General features: G+C 29.1%; 1 protein-coding gene across 5 annotated transcripts in view; it reads right to left on the bottom strand.

Annotated features, from left to right (window-relative positions):
* Window positions 1–21,125, bottom strand: part of LOC119601068 (fasciclin-2) — a 171,318-nt gene that overhangs the window by 27,466 nt on the left and 122,727 nt on the right. For all 5 annotated transcript variants that reach the window (XM_037951771.1, XM_037951772.1, XM_037951774.1 and 2 more), the window contains one exon: window positions 5,954–6,120. In XM_037951771.1, coding sequence (XP_037807699.1) covers window positions 5,954–6,120 — 167 coding nt within the window. The remainder of the gene's footprint in view (window positions 1–5,953; window positions 6,121–21,125) is intronic.

Raw genomic sequence — 21,125 nt, 5'->3', positions numbered from 1 at the left:
CTATAGCCTGGCCTATAGACTAGTCTATAGCCTGGTCTGTTCTATAGACTAGTCTATATTCTGACCTGTAGACTATTGTATAGTCTGGATTATAGACCAGTCTATAGTCTGGCCTATAGACTAGTCTATAGTATGGCTTATAGACTAGTCTATTATCTGGCCTACAAACTAGTCTATAGTCTGGCCTACAAACCAGCCTATAGTCTGGCCTACAAACTAGTCTCTAGTCTGGCCTACAGACTAGTCTATAGTCTGGCCTATAGACTAGTCTTTAGTCTGGTCTATAGACAAGTCTATAGTATGTTCTATAGATTAGTCTATAGCCTGTTCTATTGACTAGTCTATAGACTGGCCTGTAGACTAGTCTATATAGTCTGGCCTATAGGCTAGTCTATAGTCTGGACTATAAACTAGTCTATAGTCTGGCCTACAGACTAGTCTATAGTCTGGCCTACAGACTAGTCTATAGTCTGGCCTACAGACTAGTCTATAGTCTGGCCTACAGACTAGTCTATAGTCTAGCCTACATACTAGTCTATAGTCTGGCCTATGGACTAGTCTATATTCTGGCCTACAGACTAGTCTATAGTCTGGCGTATAGACTTTTTTATAGTCTTGCCTATAGACTAGTCTATAGTGTGGCCTTTAGACTAGTTTATAGTCTGGCCTATAGTATATCCTGATCTATAGTTTAGTGTATACTTTTAGACTATATTGTAGTCTAGAGTCTGGTTTCAAGTCTAGTCCATATTCTGGATTCAAGTCTAGTCTATATTCTTGCTTATAATCTAGGCTCTAATGTGGACTATAGTCACTTTTATAGTCTGGACTATAGGCTAGTTTAAGGTCTAGCTTACATGACTATAGTGTGGTATATGCGCAAGACTTAAGCCTAGTTTCTGCATTATAGTCAAGGCTACAGCCTTAAATTTTGATTTACATTTCCTTAATTTTACAACAATTAAATTTTGTTCTTAAACTCCCTAAACTATGCTTCTTTTTTCCCCCTAAAAAAACATTTATTATGCCACATAATAAAACTATTATCTAGCTTTCTATATAGTTTTATAATTTTCCCATAAAAACTGAAAACTTATTTCAACGTACTTGCACATTAGACAACAACTATTATTATCTTTTAGTAAAAGAAAAAAGTTTACAACAAAAAAATGTTTTCCGCCACAAACTACTGCAATCATAATCGTTAACAAAATATACATATATTTTGCAGCAGACTTAACAGCAGCTTCCTATTTTTGGGGAGCAAAAAAAAAACGAACCAAATAAAACTATAACGCCTTTTTCCCCAAAAAAGAGCAGTAAATGAGCGCAACAAATCCTGAACAAAAAGAAAGATATTGAAACTAAAGCACTTGAAAATAGGCTTTAGTTTTTTTTGTTACTTTACTTTTGTTTGTTTATCCTAAAAGTAGACTATAGTATTGCTACTACTTTTTGTTATAGATATTTAAGTAATATTTGTAAAAAAGAAACTGCTTAAGTATTACAAAATTAAGTCCACTTTAATTTGAGTTGCTAAACAATGAAAGGAAAAGGGGAGAAAGGATTTAATTAAATATTAAACCAAAAAAGTAGGCAATAGTTTTTTTTTTAACAATTGTGACAGGAATTAAAACAAATTTTGTAAGAAATCTGGGTTTAAAAATGTTTCTGAAAGAGAATATTTTAGGTATTAAGGGAGGTGGTGTTATTTTAGAAATTAATAACAAAAATTACACCTAAAAGTAGGCAATAAAATTTTAGTTTTTTTAATAAAGCCATAATTTTTTTATATTTCAAATTGTTACAATATTGTTTTTATTTTAATTTTCTTTCAATATTGTTTTTCTTTGGAAATTATGCTTTTTAAACTCTTTTTTTCTCACCCCTAAAAGTAGGTTGTGAGCACAACTTTCTATGTTTTTCTTTTGATAACTTTTTCTTTAAATATTTAATTAAAACAAATTTCTTAGAATTAACAAATAAAATTTATTTTTATTGCTAAATACATAACAATAAATGCAGTTGTCTTTAGGTTATGTAAACAATGTAGCCTACTTTAAGGCTATTAAATAAATTATGTAAATAAGAAGAAATTTTGTAGAGAAAAGTGTGTGTTAGACATGTTTATAGTATTTTTTACAAAATTAAGTTGTTAAAGTTTAAAATATGCTGTTGTTGAATAGTTTTATAACAAAAATCCCTATAGAAAATTCCATTATACTAAAATTAATTTCATTATCAAGTTGTTCAGTTTTAGCAGCCAAAAAGTATGCCATAATTTTTGTATGCGTCTAAAGATAGGCTATAGATTTCTTGTTGTTTAAACATTTTTGGCTTGAAGTTAAACTTGAAATTTTGCCAAAAGTTTACACAAAAAATTCTTTAATAATTATCTTAATAAAATTAGTAAAAAGTTAAATCTATAAAAGTTTATTGGCTTTTAAGGAAAATTGCTGAAAGGAAGAACAATTTTGGATTTTAACTTTGTAAATATTGTCAAGTATTAAACTAGTAAAAGTACTAAAATTGTAAGTAAATAAATTATAATCTCTAATAATTTATAAGCTGCTTATAGTTGCTAAAAACAGAAATATTAGAATTTATAAATTATTATAAAACTACAAAGAAATATTAGATACTAGTTCTTCTTCTTCTTTTGGCAAACTTTTTGATAAAACAAGTAACATTTAAAACATTTGCCTTAAAGTGTGTTATATTTTATACATGATCCTAAAAGTATGCTAAGTTTTAAGAGCTTAGTAGTAATACTAAGCAAAAGTGTTTATAAATTCTCTATTTCTTAAAAAAGCTTAACAAATTTAAGACTTTTTTATACTTAAAAACTAATTCAATTAATTTTAAGACAAAAATCTTAAACTACTTTAAGGCGTTTAAAGAAAAAAACTCTATGTTTTAACATAAACATTATTTTTATAAAAAAACTAAATTAAATTTATCATTACTAAATGTTAAGAAAAAAACACTACTTAAACTATAGTAAAATCTTTTCATACGCCAAAAACTATGCTACAGTTTATGTTATAAGCAAAGTAAATCTAATTAAATTAATTTAACTTTCAAAATAAACAAGACACGCTAGCAAAGACATTACAGCTTTTCCTAAATTAAAGACAATTTTTGACTGAAAATACTCAACATAGTATAAGGCTTTTTAACGTTAAGTTTTTTTTTCTATAAACTAAAGTTTACTAAAAGTTTATGCCTAAAAGGCAGTTTAGCAAAGATTGTGGAATAACTTTGGAATAGCTAAAAGGGGAACAACAACTAAGTAAATGTATAATTTATTTAATCAACATAGTAATGGAAAAGATTATCTGGAAAAAGCTAAACAATTAAATTGAGAAACTAAAGCATAATTTTTGGGGCATTTGCAGAAATAAAAAGTTTTAACAATTAAATCAAATTTGTTACAATAATTACGTAATATTGGACAGCAACATGGAAATGAGAGTAAAATTATTCGAATAGAGAAACTATAGTCTAGTCTATAGTCTAGTCTATAATCTAGTCTATAGTCTAGTTTATAATTTAGTCTATAGTCTAGTCGATAGTTTAATCTATAGCCTAGTATATAGTCTAGTCTATATTCTAGCTTATAGTCTAGTCAATAGTCTAGTCAATAGTCTAGTCTATAGTCTAGTCTATAGTCTAGTCTATTGTCTAGTCTATAGTCTAGTCTATAGTCTAGTCTATAGTCTAGTCTATAGTCTAGTATATAGTCTAGTCTATAGTCTAGTCTATAGTCTAGTCTATAGTCTAGTCTATAGTCTAGTCTATAGTCTAGTCTATAGTCTAGTCTATAGTCTAGTCTATAGTCTTGTCTATAGTCTTGTCTATAGTCTAGTCTATAGTCTAGTCTATAGTCTAGTCTATAGTCTAGTCTATAGTCTAGTCTATAGTCTAGTCTATAGTCTAGTCTATAGTTTAGTCTATAGTCTAGTCTATAGTCTAGTCTATAGTCTAGTCTATAGTCTAGTCTATAGTCTAGTCTATAGTCTAGTCTATAGTCTAGTCTATAGTCTAGTCTAGTCTATAGTCTAGTCTATAGTCTAGTCTAGTCTAGTCTATAGTCTAGTCTAGTCTATAGTCTAGTCTATAGTCTAGTCTATAGTCTAGTCTATAGTCTAGTCTATAGTCTAGTCTATAGTCTAGTCTATAGTCTAGTCTATAGTCTAGTCTATAGTCTAGTCTATAGTCTAGTCTATAGTCTAGTCTATAGTCTAGTCTATAGTCTAGTCTATAGTCTAGTCTATAGTCTAGTCTATAGTCTAGTCTATAGTCTAGTCTATAGTCTAGTCTATAGTCTAGTCTATAGTCTAGTCTATAGTCTAGTCTATAGTCTAGTCTATAGTCTAGTCTATAGTCTAGTCTATAGTCTAGTCTATAGTCTAGTCTATAGTCTTGTCTAGTCTATAGTCTAGTCTATAGTCTAGTCTATAGTCTAGTCTATAGTCTAGTCTATAGTCTAGTCTATAGTCTAGTCTATAGTCTAGTCTAGTCTATAGTCTAGTCTATAGTCTAGTCTATAGTCTAGTCTATAGTCTAGTCTAGTCTATAGTCTAGTCTATAGTCTAGTCTATAGTCTAGTCTATAGTCTAGTCTATAGTCTAGTCTATAGTCTAGTCTATAGTCTAGTCTATAGTCTAGTCTATAGTCTAGTCTAGTCTAGTCTAGTCTATAGTCTATAGTCTAGTCTATAGTCTATAGTCTAGTCTATAGTCTATAGTCTAGTCTATAGTCTATAGTCTAGTCTATAGTCTAGTCTATAGTCTAGTCTATAGTCTAGTCTATAGTCTATAGTCTAGTCTATAGTCTAGTCTATAGTCTAGTCTATAGTCTAGTCTATAGTCTAGTCTATAGTCTAGTCTATAGTCTAGTCTATAGTCTAGTCTATAGTCTAGTCTATAGTGTAGTCTATAGTCTAGTCTATAGTCTAGTCTATAGTCTAGTCTATAGTCTAGTCTATAGTCTAGTCTATAGTCTAGTCTATAGTCTAGTCTATAGTCTAGTCTATAGTCTAGTCTATAGTCTAGTCTATACTCCAGTCTATAGTCTAGTCTATAGTCTAGTCTATCGTCTAGTCTGTAGTATAGTCTAGTCTATAGTATAGTCTAGTCTATAGTATAGTCTAGTCTATAGTATAGTCTAGTCTATAGTCTAGTCTATAGTCTAGTCTATAGTCTAGTCTATAGTCTAGTCTATAGTCTAGTCTATAATCTAGTCTATAGTCTAGTCTATAGTCTAGTCTATAGTCTAGTCTATAGTCTAGTCTATAGTCTAGTCTATAGTCTAGTCTATAGTCTAGTCTATAGTCTAGTCTATAGTCTAGTCTATAGTCTAGTCTATAGTCTAGTCTATAGTGTATTGTATAGTGTAGTATATAGTCCGGTATATAGTGTAGTCTATCTAATCTGGAGTAGACTATAGCCTATTTTAGGGCGCAAACATCAAATATGTTAAAAAAGTTGTTTTTATTTTAATTAAATTTTTCTTAATTGTATTCAAAAAACAAAACAAAGAAATCACTTCTTTATTTAATTTAGATTTTCTTGCAAAGTAAACTTTTTCTTCTATTTGCCTTAAATTTTGCTACATGTATTTAAACTTCCGGTTTAACCACATAAAATGAAATACAAAATATATTTCTTTTTTTGTTTAAAACCCAGAAGAAGAACCCACAAAAAAAGAAACAAGCAGCCAATTAAAAATTAAAAGAAGAAAGATTTTTTTTAAAGAAAAGCAAATCTATAAAAAAGAATACTTAACAACACCTAAAAGTAGGCTAAAGTAAATATGTTGCTTTAGCTTAAAATAGGTTAAAGTAAGAGCGAAAAAAACTTTCTAACTATTCCTTTACAATTATTTTAAACAAATATTTCTTTAGAAAATTTTAAGCATTAATTTAAAAATATATATATATACCACTCACCATAAGTTTTAATCATTACACTGGTTTTCAACAGCTCTGTACTGGCATACGATGCTGTACAATAGTATCTGCCTTCCATTTCCACACTGAGAGAGGTAATCATAAGCGCCAAACTTTCACCGGGTAATGTTTCTGTATACATGGGTGGCTGTTGATTGCGGCCATTTCTATAGTTAAAACACAAGGAAAAGAATATAGAGAAAATTTTTAATTAGTATTTTAATATTTACATAAAAAACAAGCTAAAATTTCTATAAGATAAATAACATTTCTTTTAAAAAATATAACTCTTTTTTTTTGCAAATGATTTTTTTATATTTTAGGGTGTTAGTGTTGATTTGCAAACCAAAATCAGCCAGAGTAAATGTGTATAAAAATATATATGTAAATGAACAAAATGAAAAACCTAGAATGTAAATGTTATCAATGTTTGGAACTAATTGTTAAAGGATATAGAGAGTAGTAGTAGTAGTTGTTTTGTTTCTTTAAAGTGCATTATTAATTTCATTAGTATACTTTAAGGGGGGCGTTACAAAAACACTTATGAGTTTAGAAGTTAATATGGAGTTTTAATGATGATTTCAATTTAAATTAAATTTATCAAATGTAAACGATTTTTATAGAATATCTTAAATTTTTGGTCCGAACATGATTTTTAACATGAAATGATAATGCAAAGTTTAGACTATGACTAAGCAAGACTAGACAATAGACTAGATTTTAGACTAGACTAGAATATACACAAGACTGTAGACTAGATAATAGACTGAAAAATAGAGTAGACTATAGACTAGATTATAGACTAGACTATAGACTAGACTATAGACTAGACTCTAGACTAGACTCTAGACTAGACTATAGACTAGACTATAGACTAGACTATAGACTAGACTATAGACTAGACTATAGACTAGACTATAGACTAGACTATAGACTAGACTATAGACTAGACTATAGACTAGACTATAGACCTAGACTATAGACTAGACTATAGACTAGACTAGACTAGACTAGACTAGACTAGACTAGACTATAGACTAGACTATAGACTAGACTATAGACTAGACTATAGACTAGACTATAGACTAGACTATAGACTAGACTATAGACTAGACTATAGACTAGACTATAGGCTAGACTATAGACTAAATTATAGACAAGACTATAGACTAGACTATAGACTAGACTATAGACTAGACTATAGACTAGACTATAGACTAGACTAGACTATAGACTAGAATATTGACTGGACTATAGACTAGAATATTGACTAGACTATAGACTAGACTATAGACTAGACTATAGACTAGACTATAGACTAGACTATAGACTAGACTATAGACTAGACTATAGACTAGACTATAGACTAGACTATAGACTAGACTATAGACTAGACTATAGACTAGACTATAGACTAGACTATAGACTAGACTATAGACTAGACTATAGACTAGACTATAGACTAGACTATAGACTAGACTATAGACTAGACTATAGACTAGACTATAGACTAGACTATAGACTAGACTATAGACTATAGACTAGACTATAGACTAGACTATAGACTAGACTATAGACTAGACTATAGACTAGACTATAGACTAGACTATAGACTAGACTATAGACTAGACTATAGACTATACTATAGACTAGACTATAGACTAGACTATAGACTAGACTATAGACTAGACTATAGACTAGACTATAGACTAGACTATAGACTAGACTATAGGCTAGACTATAGACTAGACTTATAGACTAGACTATAGACTAGACTATAGACTAAGACTAGACAGACTATAGACTAGACTATAGACTAGACTATTAGACTAGACTATAGACTAGACTATATGACTAGACTATAGACTAGACTAGACTAGACTATACTAGACTATAGACTAGACTATAGACTAGACTATAGACTAGACTATAGACTAGACTAATAGACTAGACTATAGACTAGACTATAGACTAGACTATAGACTAGACTATAGACTAGACTATAGACTAGACTATAGACTAGACTATAGACTAGACTATAGACTAGACTATAGACTAGACTATAGACTAGACTATACTAGACTAGACTATAGACTAGACTATAGACTAGACTATAGACTAGACTATAGACTAGACTAGACGACTATAGACTAGACTATAGACTAGACTATAGACTAGACTATAGACTAGACTATAGACTATAGACTATAGACTAGACTATAGACTAGACTATAGACTAGACTATAGACTAGACTATAGACTAGACTATAGACTAGGCTATAGACTAGACTATAGACTAGACTACAGATTAGACTATAGACTAGACTATAGACTAGACTACAGATTAGACTATAGACTAGACTATAGACTAGACTACAGATTAGACTATAGACTAGACTATAGACTAGACTACAGATTAGACTATAGACTAGACTATAGACAAGACTATAGACTAGATTACAGATTAGACTATAGACTAGACTATAGACAAGACTATAGACTAGATTATAGACTAGACTATAGACAAGGCTATAGACTAGTCTATAGACCAGTCTATAGACTAGACTATAGATTAGACTATAGATTAGACTATAGGCTAGACTATAGACTAGACTATAGACTAGACTATAGACTAGACTATAGACTAGACTATAGACTAGACTATAGACTAGACTATAGACTAGACTATAGACTAGACTATAGACTAGACTATAGACTAGACTATAGACTAGACTATAGACTAGACTATAGACTAGACTATAGACTAGACTATAGACTAGACTATAGACTAGACTATAGACTAGACTATAGACTAGACTATAGACTAGACTATAGACTAGACTATAGACTAGACTATAGACTAGACTATAGACTAGACTATAGACTAGACTATAGACTAGACTATAGACTAGACTATAGACTAGACTATAGACTAGACTATAGACTAGACTATAGACTAGACTATAGACTAGACTATAGACTAGACTATAGACTAGACTATAGACTAGACTATAGACTAGACTATAGACTAGACTATAGACTAGACTATAGACTAGACTACAGATTAGACTATAGACTAGACTATAGACTAGACTACAGATTAGACTATAGACTAGACTATAGACTAGACTACAGATTAGACTATAGACTAGACTATAGACTAGACTACAGATTAGACTATAGGCTAGACTATAGACAAGACTATAGACTAGATTACAGATTAGACTATAGACTAGACTATAGACAAGACTATAGACTAGATTATAGACTAGACTATAGACAAGGCTATAGACTAGACTATAGACCAGTCTATAGACTAGACTATAGATTAGACTATAGACTAGACTATAGAGTAGACTATAGACTAGACTATAGACTAGACTATAGACTAGACTATAGACTAGACTATAGACTAGACTATAGACTAGACTATAGACTAGACTATAGACTAGACTATAGACTAGACTATAGACTAGACTATAGACTAGACTATAGACTAGACTATAGACTAGACTATAGACTAGACTATAGACTAGACTATAGACTAGACTATAGACTAGACTATAAACTAGACTATAGACTAAACTATAGTCTAGACTGTAGACTAGACTATAGTCTAGATTATAGACTGGACTAAAGTTTGTCCAGAATATAGACTAGATTTTTGTGTAGGCTATAGACTAGACTATAGTCTATATAATGGACTAGACTATAGTGCAGATAATAAATTGTATTTAAATCACTTCCAATGCTCTTTATTTTATTCATATTTCTAAAAATAATTTTCTCAACTTGAGTTATCTATCTATATATATAAAATTCTAACGTTACTGACTGACTGACTGACTGACTGACTGACTGATTCACTGACTGATTCATCATCGCACAGCCTAAACGGTTGAAGCTAAAGAGCTGAAATTTGGACAGGAGGTTGGTCTCCCGCCAAATAGATCCACTAAGACGGGATTTTTGGAAATTCGAATGTTTAGGGGGTAAAAAAGGGTAAAAACGGGTAAATTCGGTAACCTTATATCTCCTAAACTAGAAAAGATACAAAAACAGTTTAAAGCTTATCGCTGTTCATTTAAAAAATAAACGGACAGGTGTCTGGTACTTTTTTAAAATTCGGCCCCTTTAGGGAATAAACGGGTAAAAACTGTATTTTGGTACTTTTTTCGCACCCCATGTATCTTTTAAACCAGTGCACATTCAAAAAATATTTTTGACTCCTTCATAACTTAACAAAAAAATAAAAATATGAATTTAGTACTTTTTGGATATTCGGACGTTTAAGGGGTTAAAATTGTACCTATTTTTGGTACTTTTTTCATAAAACATTGTTTTTGGTTTATTAACTTATACATATGAATACATAATAACGGGCTCCCACTACGATGTTGCAACTTTTTGGAATAGAATTTTTATTTCGTTAATGGGGAGGAAAAAAGTACCAAAAGGGGTAAAAACGGGAAATTTGATTTTATTCAACCACAATGATCCAATTTAGATAAAATTTTTAAATTTAGAAACACTAAATATCCTAATGGGGTGTTATTTGGAACCCCGGTACCAAGTGATATTTTTTGGTACTTTTCATTCTCCAACTGTCCTTTTTGAGTTTTCTATGATATTGAAATAGAAACATGAAATTAATAATAAAGGGACTTTTCGCTACTTTTTCGTTCTACACAGGTACTTTTTTGAGTTTTCTTTAAAATTAAACCTAGAAACATGAAATTAAGCATGTAGAGCTCGGAGTAAATGAGAATCTATAAAATGGGACTTTTTGGTACTTTTTCGTTCTTCAAAAGGTACTTTTTGAATTTTCTATAATATTGAACCTAGAAACATGAAATTAAACATGTAGAGACCGGAGTAAATGAGAATCTATAAAAGGGGACTTTTTGGTACTTTTTCGTCCTTCGACTGGTACTTTTTGAGTTTTCTATAAAATTTAACCTAGAAACATGAAATTAAGCATGTAGAGCCCGGAGTAAATGAGAATCTATAAAAGGGGACTTTTTGGTACTTTTTCGTCCTTCGACTGGTACTTTTTGAGTTTTCTATAAAATTTAACCTAGAAACATGAAATTAAGCATGTAGAGCCCGGAGTAAATGAGAATCTATAAAAGGGGACCTTTTGGTACTTTTTCGTCCTTCGACTGGTACTTTTTGAGTTTTCTATAAAATTTAACCTAGAAGCATGAAATTAAGCATGTAGAGCCCTTAGTAAATGAGAATCTATAAAAGGGGACTATTTGGTACTTTTTCGTCTTTCGACTGGTACTTTTTGAGTTTTCTATAAAATTTAACCTAGAAACATGAAATTAAGCATGTAGAGCCCTTAGTAAATGAGAATCTATAAAAGGGGACTTTTTGGTACTTTTTCGTCCTTCGACTGGTACTTTTTGAGTTTTCTATAAAATTTAACCTAGAAACATGAAATTAAGCATGTAGAGCCCTTAGTAAATGAGAATCTATATAAGGGGACTTTTTGGTACTTTTTCGTCTTTCGACTGATACTTTTTGAGTTTTCTATAAAATTTAACCTAGAAAAATGAAATTAAGCATGTAGAGCCCGTAGTAAATGAGAATCTATAAAAGCGGACTTTTTGGTACTTTTTCGTTCTAGAAAAGGTACTTTTTGAGTTTTTTATAAAATTTAACATAGAAAAATGAAATTAAGCATGTAGAGCCCGGAGTAAATGAGAATCTATAAAAGGGCACTTTTTGGTACTTTTTCGTTCTTCAAAAGGTACTTTTTGAATTTCCTATAATATTGAACCTAGAAACATAAAATTAAGTATGTAGAGGATGAATTAAGTGAGAACCTATAAAAGGGGACTTTTGGTACTTTTTCGTTCTTCAAAAGGTACTTTTTGGATTTTTGTATAATATGGAACCTAGAAACGTGAAATTAAGCATATAGAGCCCGGAGTAAATGAGAATCTATAAAAGGGGACTTTTCGTTCATCAAAAGGTACTTTTTGAATTTTTTATAATATTGAACCTAGAAACATGAAATTAAGTATGTAGAGCCTGGATTAAGTGAGAACATATAAAAGGGGACTTTTTGGAACTTTTTCGTTCTTCAAAAGGTACTTTTTGGATTTTTGTATAATATTGAACCTAGAAACGTGAAATTAAGCATGTAGAGTCCGGATTAAGTGAGGACCTATAAAAGGGGACTTTTTGGTACTTTTTCGTTCTTTAAAAGGTACATTTTGAATTTTCTATAATATTGAACCTAGAAACATGAAATTAAGCATTTAGAGCCTGGATTAAGTGAGAACCTATAAAAGGGCACTTTTTGGTATTTTTTCGTTCTTCAAAAGGTACTTTTTGTGTTTTTTATAATATTGATCCTAGAAACATGAAATTAAGCATGTGGAGCCCGGAGTTAATTAGAATCTATAAAAGCAATCAGGGACTTGAGTGAATGAAAATTTAAACTGGAATATTTTCTGGTACTTTTTGAATTTTCTATAATATTGAACTTAGGAACATGAAATTAAATAAAATAGCTTTCTAAAATATTGAATATATAAACAAAAAATTAAACACGCAGTATCCCAATTGAACGAAAATTGAAAAAGGATACTCTGGTACTTTTTTGTTCTTTTACTAATACTTTTCGAATTTTCTATAATATTGAACCTAAAAACATAAAATTGGACATGTAGCATCCTGATTGTATAAAAATCTTTATGCGATTTTTTGGTTTCTGGTTGAAAATTAAACATGCGTCATCCTGATTTAATGAAAATATATAAAAAGGCACTGTCTGGTACTTTTTCGTTCTTCAACTGTTTTTTTTAATTTTCTGTAATATTGAGACTAGAATCATAAAATCAAACTTAAAGAGTTCTCTAAAAGGGGAATTTTTGATATTGCAGATATATATACATTTACAATAATGATATTTGTTTTATTCCATTACGATGAGGGTAGCGAAGCACACTGGGTATAGCTAGTTTTTAATATATTTCTCCTTTTTTAAAATTATTAAACAAACTTTCTTTTGCCAGCCCTTAGGCTCAGAAATGTATTGAATTTCTTTAGCAAAAAAAAAAAAATAAATTACATTTACAGATTTTGTGCACTAAACTACACAAAACTTAAGCAACAGTAAAGCATACTTTTAGGCTAAAAACTTTTTTCATATAGAAGAAAAATATTGTTGCATTATTAAAATAACATTGGAAAACTCTTTATGTTGCTTATAAACTCAAAGTAAGAATAAAACTAAAAGTTGTAATAAAGTTATTGAAGTCTGGCATTTTAAAAAATGTTGCATATTTGTAGGCTAATGGGGAAAAAAGGAAATAGCTAGCAAATAGATAAAAGTAGAGTCTGAAGTTGAATTAAAGAAATATTTGATAAAATTAGCAAGACTTAAAGAAAATTACCAGTTTGGACACAAAACTTTAGCCCACTTTTAGGTGGTAATACTATAGTGTACATTTAGGTGTTCGAAAAAACTAAAATCTTGTTTTTTAATAATTTTAATAAAACCTAAATGAAATAAATTTTGTTTATTTTCATATTTTTTAATAAATAATATTTAAAACAATATTTTGTTTTTTATGTTTTTTAAAGTCCCCTATATTTTTGTGTGTTGTTGCCTTGACACAGGAAGAGACAAAAAAGAAAATATTTGCCAGCAGACATGAGTGATTTATAACAAGATTAAAAGCTTAAAAATTTGTACCAAAAATATCTAACACATGTAAAACACGCCAGGTTATATGCTTCATTTTTTATGCTGCTGGTCGTTCAACAAACCGGATTTGCAACAATTTATTTGTATAAAAAATATTAACCAAAAATAGTTAAATAACCATAGTAATGGATAACAAGAGGCGGTACTATTGTAATTTTTGGAATGTAAAGCTTTTTTAGAAGTTGTTTTAGAAAAATTGGTATAAAATCAAATGTATTGCACAAATTTCAAATTTTACATACTTTTTGTAATTAAAACAAAGGTAGCTTTCAAAAACTTTAAAAAGCTTTATAAGCTTTAATAGAAAATATTAAAAAGACATGAAGTCAAAATTTAAAAAATAAAAAAAAAAAATTTTAAATAATAAGATTTAGTAAAAGTTCTGTAAATTCTATAAACTTTAAGAGATTTCAAAAAGTACATACTTTTCCGAATTACAACAAAAGCAGCTTTCAAAAACTTTAAAAAGCTTTATCAACTTTTATAGAAAATTTTAATCTATATATATAAAATTCTAACGTTACTGACTGACTGACTGACTGACTGACTGACTGATTCACTGACTGATTCATCATCGCACAGCCTAAACGGTTGAAGCTAAAGAGCTGAAATTTGGACAGGAGGTTGGTCTCCCGCCAAATAGATCCACTAAGACGGGATTTTTGGAAATTCGAATGTTTAGGGGGTAAAAAAGGGTAAAAACGGGTAAATTCGGTAACCTTATATCTCCTAAACTAGAAAAGATACAAAAACAGTTTAAAGCTTATCGCCGTTCATTTAAAAAATAAACGGACAGGTGTCTGGTACTTTTTTAAAATTCGGCCCCTTTAGGGAATAAACGGGTAAAAACTGTATTTTGGTACTTTTTTCGCACCCCATGTATCTTTTAAACCAGTGCACATTCAAAAAATATTTTTGACTCCTTCATAACTTAACGAAAAAATAAAAATATGAATTTAGTACTTTTTGGATATTCGGACGTTTAAGGGGTTAAAATTGTACCTATTTTTGGTACTTTTTTCATAAAACATTGTTTTTGGTTTATTAACTTATACATATGAATACATAATAACAGGCTCCCACTACGATGTTGCAACTTTTTGGAATAGAATTTTTATTTCGTTAATGGGGAGGAAAAAAGTACCAAAAGGGGTAAAAACGGGAAATTTGATTTTATTCAACCACAATGATCCAATTTAGATAAAATTTTTAAATTTAGAAACACTAAATATCCTAATGGGGTGTTATTTGGAACCCCGGTATCAAGTGATATTTTTTGGTACTTTTCATTCTCCAACTGGTCCTTTTTGAGTTTTCTATGATATTGAAATAGAAACATGAAATTAATAATAAAGGGACTTTTCGCTACTTTTTCGTTCTACACAGGTACCTTTTTGAGTTTTCTTTAAAATTAAAGCTAGAAACATGAAATTAAGCATGTAGAGCTCGGAGTAAATGAGAATCTACAAAATGGGACTTTTTGGTACTTTTTCGTTCTTCAAAAGGTACTTTTTGAATTTTCTATAATATTGAACCTAGAAACATGAAATTAAACATGTAGAGACCGGAGTAAATGAGAATCTATAAAAGGGGACTTTTTGGTACTTTTTCGTCCTTCGACTGGTACTTTTTGAGTTTTCTATAAAATTTAACCTAGAAACATGAAATTAAGCATGTAGAGCCCGGAGTAAATGAGAATCTATATAAGGGGACTTTTTGGTACTTTTTCGTCCTTCGACTGGTACTTTTTGTGTTTTCTATAAAATTTAACCTAGAAACATGAAATTAAGCATGCGGAGGCCTTAGTTAATGAAAATCTATAAAAGGGGACTTTTTGGTACCTTTTCGTCCTTCGACTGGTACTTTTTGAGTTTTCTATAAAATTTAACCTAGAAACAAAAAATTAAGCATGTAGAGCCCTTAGTAAATGAGAATCTATAAAAGGGGACTATTTGGTACTTTTTCGTCTTTCGACTGGTACTTTTTGAGTTTTCTATAAAATTTAACCTAGAAACATGAAATTAAGCATGTAGAGCCCTTAGTAAATGAGAATCTATAAAAGGGGACTTTTTGGTACTTTTTCGTCCTTCGACTGGTACTTTTTGAGTTTTCTATAAAATTTAACCTAGAAACATGAAATTAAGCATGTAGAGCCCTTGGTAAATGAGAATCTATATAAGGGGACTTTTTGGTACTTTTTCGTCCTTCGACTGGTACTTTTTGAGTTTTCTATAAAATTTAACCTAGAAACATGAAATTAAGCATGCGGAGGCCTTAGTTAATGAGAATCTATAAAAGCGGACTTTTTGGTACTTTTTCGTCCTTCGACTGGTACTTTTTGAGTTTTCTATAAAATTTAACCTAGAAACATGAAATTAAGCATGCGGAGGCCTTAGTTAATGAGAATCTATAAAAGCGGACTTTTTGGTACTTTTTCGTCCTTCGACTGGTACTTTTTGAGTTTTCTATAAAATTTAACCTAGAAACATAAAATTAAGCATGTAGAGCCCTTAGTAAATGAGAATCTATAAAAGGGGACTATTTGGTACTTTTTCGTCTTTCGACTGGTACTTTTTGAGTTTTCTATAAAATTTAACCTAGAAACATGAAATTAAGCATGTAGAGCCCTTAGTAAATGAGAATCTATAAAAGGGGACTTTTTGGTACTTTTTCGTCCTTCGACTGGTACTTTTTGAGTTTTCTATAAAATTTAACCTAGAAACATGAAATTAAGCATGTAGAGCCCTTAGTAAATGAGAATCTATAAAAGGGGACTTTTTGGTACTTTTTCGTCTTTCGACTGGTACTTTTTGAATTTTCTATAATATTGATCCTAGAAGCATGAAATTAAGCATGTAGAGCCTGAAGTAAATGAGAATCTATAAAAGGGGACTTTTTGGTACTTTTTCGTCCTTCGACTGGTACTTTTTGAGTTTTCTATTAAATTGAACCTAGAAACATGAAAATAAGCATTTAGAGCCCGTAGTAAATGAGAATCTATAAAAGGGGACTTTTTGGTACTTTTTCGTTCTTCAAAAGGTACTTTATGAATTTTCTATAATATTGAAAATAGAAACATGAAAGTATGCATGTAGAGCCTGGATTAAGTGAGAAACTATAAAAGGGGACTTTTTGGTACTTTTTTGTTCTTCAAAAGGTACTTTCTGAATTTTCTATAATATTGAACCTAGAAACATGAAATTAAACATGTAGAGCCCGAATTAAGTGAGGACCTATAAAAGGGGACTTTTTGGTACTTTTTCGTTCTTCAAAAGGTACTTTTTGAATTTTCTATAATATTGATCCTAGAAGCATGAAATTAAGCATGTAGAGCCTGGAGTAAATGAGAATCTATAAAAGGGGACTTTTTGGTACTTTTTCGTTCTTCAAAAGGTACTTTTTGAATTTTCTATAATATTGATCCTAGAAGCATGAAATTAAGCATATAGAGCCTGGAGTAAATGAGAATCTATAAGAGGGGACTTTTTGGTACTTTTTCGTTCTTCAAAAGGTAGTTTTTGAATTTTCTATAATATTGAACCTAGAAACATGAAATTAAGCAAGTACAGCCAAGATTAAGTGATAACCTATAAAAGGGGACTTTTCGGCACTTTTTCGTTCTTCAAAAGGTACTTTTTGAATTTTCTATAATATTGAACCTAGAAACATGAAATTAAGTACGTAGAGCCCGGAGTAAGTGAGAACATATAAAAGAGGACTGTTTGGTAATTTTTCGTTCTTCAAAAGGTACTTTTTGTGTTTTTTATAACATGAAATTAACCATGTGGAGCCCGGAGTTAATGAGAATCTATAAAAGGGGACCCTTTGGTAATTTTTCGTTCTTCAACTGGTACTTTTTTAATTTTCTATAATATTGAACTTAGGAACATGAAATTAAATAAAAGAGGTCTTTTGTTACTTTTTCGTACTTCATTGGTACTTTTTGAGTTTTCTAAAATATTGAATATATAAACATAAATTTAAATAGGGGACTTTTTGATATTGCAGATATATATACATTTACAATAATATTTATTTTATTTCATTACGATGAGGGTAGCGAAGCACACTGGGTATAGCTAGTTTTATATAAAGTTAAAGTTGAAAAAAACTGAGAAAAATTGGAGAATCATTTTTATATAAAAGGTTTTAATAAAAGTCTTCCCAAATCTTTAGATGACAAGGGATTTCAAAAAGCCGATATTATTTGAAATCATAAGAGAAATAGTGTTCAAAATTTTTCACTAAATACAAAAGCTTTCATAGATATTTGTGAAGGAAAATAAAGACAAAGTTGGAAAAATTTGAAATTTTTATGAAGTAAAGAGTTTAAGTAAAGACGGACTAAAATCTACAATATTCAAGATATTTGTATAAATTTTGAACTTACAGCAGACCTGACTTTCAAAAACTTGCAAAAGCTTTTGAATAAAATGAAGTGAAAGTTTGTTAAAATAGAAATTTTTGAGAATATTTGTATATAAAAGGTTTTAGTAAAAGTGTTCCAAAATCTTTACATGACAAGGGATTTCTAAAAGTTTATGTTTTTTAGGATCCTAGTAGAGAGAGGAAAGCTTTCATAGTTTACTTTTAAAGAGATTGTAACATAGTAATCAGCTACTCTTTGTTATGGTAGGGTGCTTTTTTATTTATGTTTTTTAAGTTATTTATTATTTTTTTTTGTTTGTTTATTTTATCCTTTCCATTTTAAACATATATATATTTCTGTTGCATAGTTTTAGGCGGCAATTTGTTTTTTAACTACAGCATTTCTAATGGAGTTAGGAAGGGGGCCAAGGGTGTAAAAAGAAATGTTTATACATGACAAAACATGTTTTTTCTCTGCTTGGTTTTATTTCCTATGTCTTTTATTTTAACATGTATATGGTTAAAAAATGTTTTGCATTTTTTGTTGTTATTTTATTTATTTTTATATGGCATGTTTTTAGGGATAAAGTCACAGTATTTAACATGGGTTTTTATTTAGAGAGTTTTTTTATGTTTAAAAGAATTTTTTTTCCAGATTTCATAAGAGAGAATTTCTTTTTTTTTATCTCTCAGTTAAATATATATGAGGTTTTAAAACATAATGGTTTTAGATATTAAAGAGAAAAACCAGGATTTGTTTGAAAAAAGAAATAAAGATTTGGTTTTTGGGGAGCAGGAATAGTTATATGGTGGTTTTAGTATAAATAAATTTATAAAATAACCAAGAAAATAAAAATAATTAAAGAATTCTACAAAAATAAATAAATAAATATAGTATACTTTAAGGAGTTTAAGAAAAATCATTTGAAATATTAATTAAACTTAATATTAAGCTTTCATCTTCCTTGTCATGCTGTTAACAAACTTAAACACTTTGTTACGGCTTCCTCTACCCTTCCTCTAGTATCTCTAATTTCCTTTAATTCTATAATATCTTTAACAACTGTATTTAGTAATAAATTTACCATGTTATATTTAATACAATTTCCTTGTCTTAAGCTTCAATCTAAGACCTCAGTATTTGTATTACTTTTAATGTAATTTATGTGCTAAAACGCCTAAAGATTAGTGGCAAAATTAATTATATTTTGCAATTAAATTTCATTTCAAATAACATCATTTCTCTATATAATTATATAGAATTAATGTTAATTGTTAAATAAAATTGACCTGAATTTTGCCAAATAATAATAAAATGCCTTTAAGTTATACAGAATGACAGACATGAAAGCCAACAAAGCCTAACACAACTAATGGCCAGTTATTTATAGCCTTAAAGTAGGCTTTTTTAATAAATTTTAATGTTAGCCTTAAAATAGACTTTAAAAAGTCTAAGTTTTAAAAACAAACATTATTTTCAATTTGTTTTGTTACAAAAAATCAATATAATTTAAATAATCTTTTATATTATTCTACAGTCACAAAGATTTTCATTTTAAATCGCCTTAAAGTAGTTTATTAAATAAGGCAGCTTGCATTATGTACATGTGTGTTTGTATGTGTACAGGAAAATGGCCTTGCAGCTAAATTTGATGCATAATCAAGGCAATATAGCACAAATAACAAAAAGGAAATTGTGAAATAATGATATTTATTAAAAGCCACACACACCTACAACTTAAAGTGTGTCATAAATTTTTTAGGAAAAAAAATCAATATTTAATAAACTGTATCAAATTAACAATTATTCAGTCCAATTCCTTAAATAACTCTTTCAAATGTTTGAAAATTTTCTTAAAAATTTATTTTCAAATATTTTTTTTCATTTTACCTTACAATTTTTACAAAATTTTGTATGAAAGCTAGTTTAATTTAAGCCAAATACTGAACTATTATTTTATTGCCAACTCAAAAAGTGTTCATTTTTAGAAATCGAATGAAAATTGTAGATTTTATACAACTTTTTCCAAACCTACTTCCAATAACTAAACCATGTACTTAGCAAAGCCTGAAAGTATGCTTTAAGAAAGCTTATCTTAATACGAATACAAAAAGTGTTCAATTTTAGAAATCGGATAAAAATTATAGATTTTACACCAGTTTTCTCAAACCTACTGCCAAAAACTAAACAATTTTCTTACTAAAGCCTAAAACTATGCTTTAAAATTAACTGCAACAGTAAAGCAGTCGTATGAATATTTATAGAACTTTAGAAAAAGTTGCATAACTTCTATAATTTTTAAGCAATTTTAACAAGTGATACATCATTTTATTGACAACAAAATAAGCTTTTAAAATTTTTCAATAAATTTATGCAATTTTGTGGAAAAATTTTGTAAAAATTCTGTTCAAATCTAAAAAAGTGAAAAAAAAAAATGATAAAGGATTAGAAAATGTTGCATAACTTCTATAATTCTTAAACGATTTAAATAAATGATATTTCATTTTAGTCACAACAAACTAAGCTTTTAAAATATTTCAAAAAATTTATACGATTTCATAGAAAAATTTTGTAAAAAAAGTTCAAAAAATCCAAAAAAAAGCAAAATGTTTGAAAAATTACCCAGAAAATCATTGACAATGTCTTTCTTTTGAGTAGAATTTGTTTGTTATTAAAAAGCCTAATTCCTACAGGTATAAGGCTTTTATTTTTAATCACAAAACTATATTTTTTATTCAATAACTTATTCAATTTCATTCTGGGAATTTTTAATTAATTTTTAAAACCTAATTCATATGCTTTAGAAAATATTATAACTTTTTGCCTAAAAGTAGGCTGCAATTTTTTTGAATAAAACAGCTATAGGCCTCTAAACAACAACTCCTTTTAAAGACTTAAGAAATAAAAGGCAAAAAACATTCATTCAAAAGAAAAATTATATTAAAACCAGTATCAGAAAGAAAAAAGTAACAAAAATTTATTGAAATTTTGTTTGAAGGACAGCAGAAAATTCTTAGAAAAAGGACATTATTGACAAAATGCAGACTAAAAAGTATGCCAACAATTATTTTCCTTAAAAA

Source organism: Lucilia sericata, unplaced genomic scaffold, assembly GCF_015586225.1.
Source record: "Lucilia sericata isolate MDLA Ls3-8-SP2 unplaced genomic scaffold, ASM1558622v1 Contig000141F_arrow, whole genome shotgun sequence".
Lineage (NCBI taxonomy): Eukaryota > Metazoa > Arthropoda > Insecta > Diptera > Calliphoridae > Lucilia > Lucilia sericata.
Note: the sequence above shows the minus strand (reverse complement) of the source record. Positions and strands in the feature narration are given on the sequence as shown.